General features: G+C 40.8%; 1 protein-coding gene across 1 annotated transcript; it reads right to left on the reverse strand.

Annotated features, from left to right (window-relative positions):
- Window positions 1-216: 216 nt before the first annotated feature.
- Window positions 217-1698, reverse strand: CRYGS (crystallin gamma S). The gene is made up of 2 exons (XM_003926987.3): window positions 1456-1698; window positions 217-742 (listed from the first exon to the last, which is right to left on the reverse strand). Exons 1-2 carry the CDS (start codon window positions 1543-1545, stop codon window positions 470-472), a joined length of 363 nt encoding a protein of 120 aa, XP_003927036.2. The 5' UTR covers window positions 1546-1698; the 3' UTR covers window positions 217-469.
- Between the last annotated feature and the right edge of the window lie 3520 nt (window positions 1699-5218).

Consider the following 5218-nt stretch of genomic DNA (forward strand, 5'->3'; position numbering starts at 1 on the left):
TGGAATGAATCCTGGCTCCTCCATTCACTAATTGGTGAATTCGGCAAATTTTAAATTTCTCTCAGTTTCCTTATTTATAAAATACAGACAAATTACCTCTCACAGGGTTGTGAAGAGAAAATGAAATAATGTAGGCACTCAATAAATGTTAGCAATTATTGCTGTGCCTGTCAAATTAATGCAAAACATAAGCAAAGGAACCACCACATGGCAGTATGATTTTCCAACTTTTTAATGCAATCTCATTTTGTTTGGCACAAAGATCTAGATTGGTAATATGACAGATGTGTTGCTTTGTGTAACTGCCCACTGTGGCGAGCACTATAGTGCTGGTCCCTAGAAGCATTTAAGGAGAGGCATTATAGTCAGCAGTGGGATGCGTGCCAACTGTTTTATTGATGATGCCTATTTGGACCATAAGGCCAGCCAGCATTTGGGCCCCAGGCAGAATATGGCCCCATTCATGTCATTACTCCACAATGCGGCGGAAAGACTGGACAGCTGGGGAAACTGCTCCCCAATCGATGGGCTTCCGGTACTCCTTCTTGTCCAGGAGGTACTGCCTGCCACGGTAGTTGGGTAGCTCATAGAAAATCCAGACACCATCCAACACCTTACAGGAATGGATCTCTCGCATGTGAAATTGCTCCATGATGGAAGGGCAATCCTCAGTGGTTTCATACATCTGACCATTAAAATCCCCTTTCTCAAAGATCTGAATCTTATACTGGCCTCCACTAGGCTGAAAAGACACAGGAGAAAATGAACAGAAACCATGATGGAAATCACCAGTAGGTCAAGAACTTAGAGAATAGTATTGCTCAGAATGTATCACCTTGAAAGCTAGATGATCTGAACTCCCATCCCACTGTGTACTGACTAAAACAGCTAAATTTCCATGAGAAAAAATTAATTCTTCAAAACATTCAAGAGGCAGAGAGAGGCTGGGCGTGGTGGCTTTGGCCTGTAATCCCAGCACTTTGGGAGGTCAAGGCGGGTGGATCACTAGGTCAGGATTTCGAGACCAGCCTAGCCAGCATGGTGAAACCCCATCTCTACTAAAAATACAAAAATTAGCCAGGCATGGTGGCAGGCACCTATAATCCCAGCTACTTGGGAAGTTGAGTCAGGAGTATTGCTTGAACCTGGGAGGCAGAGGTTGCAGTAAGCTGAGATTATGCCACTGCACTCCAGCCTGGACAACAGAGCGACACTTCATCTCAAAAAAAGAAGGAAAAAAAAAAAAAAAAAAAAAAAGGCAGAGAGAGCACCCTGGAAATTAGTGTGGTCATTCTTGTAATGAACTGACCTAAGAGTTACTCAAGTTTCAGTAGCCAACAAGCAGCCATTCATTAAGAGGTAGAAAAAACTCAAGGAAATTTTCACCTAAAAGCAAAAGAGAAAGCAAACAGAGGGTGTGGGAAAGAGAGGGAGTGCACGAATCCCCAGACTCACCAGATGAACAGCTCTGCAGGAGCTGAGGCGGTCGTTCAGGCCCATCCAACGTTGGTATTCAGGGTAGTCTCCCTGGGGTAAGATGTACATGTACCCAGCAAAGTTGGGCCTTTCATAAACAGCCCAGGTGCCTCCTTCTACTTTAATGGAGTTGCAGCGACTTAGGTATGTGTGGAAATCTGCACAGTCGCAATCACAGTCATAGCGACGGCCTTGAAAATTTTTGTCTTCATAGAAAGTAATCTGAAGTAGAGGGCAAACGGAGGAGGAGCTGAGAAGTTGGGTGGCTTTATTCACAGATAAAAATTAAGAATATAATGCCTACTTTAGAAATTCCTTTCTCCTCAATTTTGAGGAAAAATATGTAGCTGCATGTTACCTTACAACATTGCTTTCTGACAGACAACTTCAGTTGTGAACAATAGAAATGAATACTTCCTGAGGGCTGAACATGAAGCGAAACAGAAGAGTGCTCTAATGGAAGCCAGCAGTCTCAGACTCAAGTTCATTTTCTCTTCCTTTATGTTCCCAGAGCTCTCTGTACTTACCACATTATATTATAAGTTATCCATTTGTATGTCTGTCCCTCCCACCAGAATCCTAGCACACTTTTTCCAAGGGCGAATACCAAGCCTTATTTGAGCTATCAATCCTCTGTGCCCATTACTTGACAAGACTTCAATAAATGAAGATGAATGACTTCTAGGTGATATGAAGATATATAGGGAAAAATAAAGCATAAACCTTAGCTTAAGAGTTTATTTTAGATGGATGTAGAGCTTTCATATATGAAAATATATCATATTATGTTCTTTATTATTAGTTTATTGCCAACAGAGTAGTTGCAAAGTAACAAAATGATAAGGCAAGAATGCTCTTTGCTTCAAATTCTTATCAAGTTTCTACCACAATGCCTGGGGTTAAGTCTTGGATAGCACTGAGAAATACACAGCCCTGTGAAACCAGAAATAGTAAGTCTGGCCTGCAGAGCTACATCTCCACAATTAGACTTACTATCTTCATCGAGCCACCTCTCTGAGTTTCAGCTTCCTGTTTGAAGACTACAGCAGCCTGGAAGTCCTGGCTTTAAAACAACTCTTCAGAGTTTTTCTGGTTGAAACAGGAGACAGAGTTCCTAAGAACCCCCAAGGATTCACCAGGCAGTTCCTGAAAACCACTATGAAAACTACAAATGAACTACAGAGCTTGTCCCTTGTTATTCAGTAAGTCCACAATCTTTTTTTTAAGATGGAGTTTCAGATCGATGCTAGGTTATAATTTAAACTGAAACCACAGGTGTCATGCTGTGAACAGTTAATTATCTGGCATTATGCTGCCACCCTGTGGCTGATTTACTTTATGGATTTAAGAGGAGAAAACTACGTGAGTCATTTCAAATGAAAGCAGCAGAGCCAGGTACTGTCTTGAGAAGATCTTTGAGCTGAGGATTGAAGGATAAGTAGGTGGTTTCCAGAGGCAAATGAAAAGGAATAAGCATGTTCAAAAGAATAGTAAAGAAGTGAAAGAACATGGCCCATTACAGGGACAATAAGTAGTTCATGAAGCCCAGTATATATTGAATATGTGGTGAAGTATTAGAACATAAGGCCAGAAAAATGACACGAGAACCATGCTGGAATCCCTCTGGTGATTATGTGTGAGTTGTGCTTAGCAGTCTGTGCTTAGAAACAGATGGCTGCTGTGGGCCAGGCAAGAGATGATGAGGGCTAACCAAAAGGTAACTGCAATGTGAATGATGATGAGAAAACAGTAAAGAACTTTAGGGTTTGATGACTAATTAGATGGAGGGAATGAGGAAGAAACCAAGAATGACTCACAAAAAGGCATAAAACTGCATTCTCCTCTATACTGGGTGGTTCTTTCTAGATACGAATATACTAATAATTATTTCCCTCCACCTTAATCTTTCCCTTCCCTTCACATTTATCTCAATTCTTCTCTTTCCTGTTCCCTAAAAGTGTCCTTTATCCTTCCCATCCCTAAATTATCTTCATCTTTTTTTTCCCCTGCCCAAATGTATGTGTTTCAGCAACCTTCCCATGTTAGCTCAGTACAGATTGAAATACATGGTACTTCAGCTTATGGAGGAAGAAAACAATCCCAGTACTACTACTGTTTTCTTGTTCTGTGACCTTGGACAGGGCAATGAACCTTTCTCTATAGCTCTTCATTTGCAAAACAGGATGACAGTGTCTCTTGCAGATGGGTATGTTCTGAGGGTCCAACTTTATCTGATGCTGATAAAGTACTTAGTTTAGCCAGGTATGGTGGCTTATGCCTATAATCTCAGCACTTTGGAAGGCTGAGGTGGATGGATCACGAGGTCAGGAGATCGAGACCATTCTGACTAATACGGTGAAACCCTGTCTCTACTAAAAATATAAAAAATTAGCTGAGCATGGTGGCACACATCTGTAGTCATAGCTACTCAGGAGGCTGAGGCGGGCATCGCTTGAACCCAGGAGGCAGAGGTGGCAGTGAGCCGAGATCACACCACTGCACTCCAGCCTGGGTGACAGAGTGAGACTTCATCTCAAATAAATAAATAAAATATATAAATACTTAGTTTAATATCTGACTCACAATTGCCAATAAGCTTTTGCTACCATTTTCACAGGTAAAGAAGTTAAGTGATTGGCCTAATGTCACTACCTAGTTACAAGTTAACAGGCAAGCCGGTGGGCTGCAGTGCAAAACTCCTAGTGAGTACTGTATTGTCACTGGATTTTCCTTTGCTGTCTTTCCACCTGCACAGTTAGCTCTGTTTAACATGGCAACATTTACTCTCTTAAACAATAAACAAGACTGAGCCTGAGCCTGAGGTCTCTTCCTCATGACCTGTGGAGAGATCTTTAGGAAAGTCAAATAACTTCTCTAAGAATGGATAGATTCTAAACTTAATTCATATGTTCTATTTGCCTTTGGGTCTTGACCAAATATTCACCAGAAAGAGCCTTTGCAAAAGGTATCCTATGAGAAAGAAGTTAATAATACCATCTATTTCACTTCATAGTTTCCCACATCTACTGCCTTCTGCACATTTGCATGACTCATTATCAATATCTAAGTAAAAATATACATGATACCTGATAAGGTCACCTGATGTCCACCCTCCCAGGAGACCAGCCAACCATCCAAAAGTTGAAACAAAGCACTCATCTTGTTGCCATGGAATCATTACCAAGCTCCAAGACTAAGCTCTTCTTTCAGTGGGAGACTTTCTAAATCTCAGAGCCAGAGAATGTTGCACCTAGCCGTGCTCCATTTCTATTTGCAGAATAACCATGAAATTCATGCTATTGTCAGCTGAGAGGTTTTGACCCTTGGACAAAACATTTTGTAGAGAAGGCTAAGAAATGTGCAGAAAGTTCTAAAAACTGTTACAAAATTCCTATCATTTTCAGGTTTATTTTTGGAAAAATGGCCTACTAATCCAATGCAGCATAAAGAAAAATGTCTTGAGTATCCCAGAGGTAACGAAAACATACTTAATAAAATCTGTTCCTTTCGCCAAATCTATAACTCCTCTGATAAAACTGCTAGCAAGATAGTGGGAAAGGAAGAAGCAATGAGAAAGAATAAGAAATCTTTACACTCTCCTTTGCCCAAGCAAGCAAACGTTATTTAACTAAATGGATAACTCAGCTATAAATGAAAAAGAATACACTATTACTGCTCTGGAAATCTTTAAAAGCAGGAGATGTTTTCACCTAAAATGGTTGCTTTCCCTCAAGACACATGG

This window comes from Saimiri boliviensis, chromosome 8, assembly GCF_048565385.1.
Source record: "Saimiri boliviensis isolate mSaiBol1 chromosome 8, mSaiBol1.pri, whole genome shotgun sequence".
NCBI classification, from domain to species: Eukaryota; Metazoa; Chordata; class Mammalia; order Primates; family Cebidae; genus Saimiri; species Saimiri boliviensis.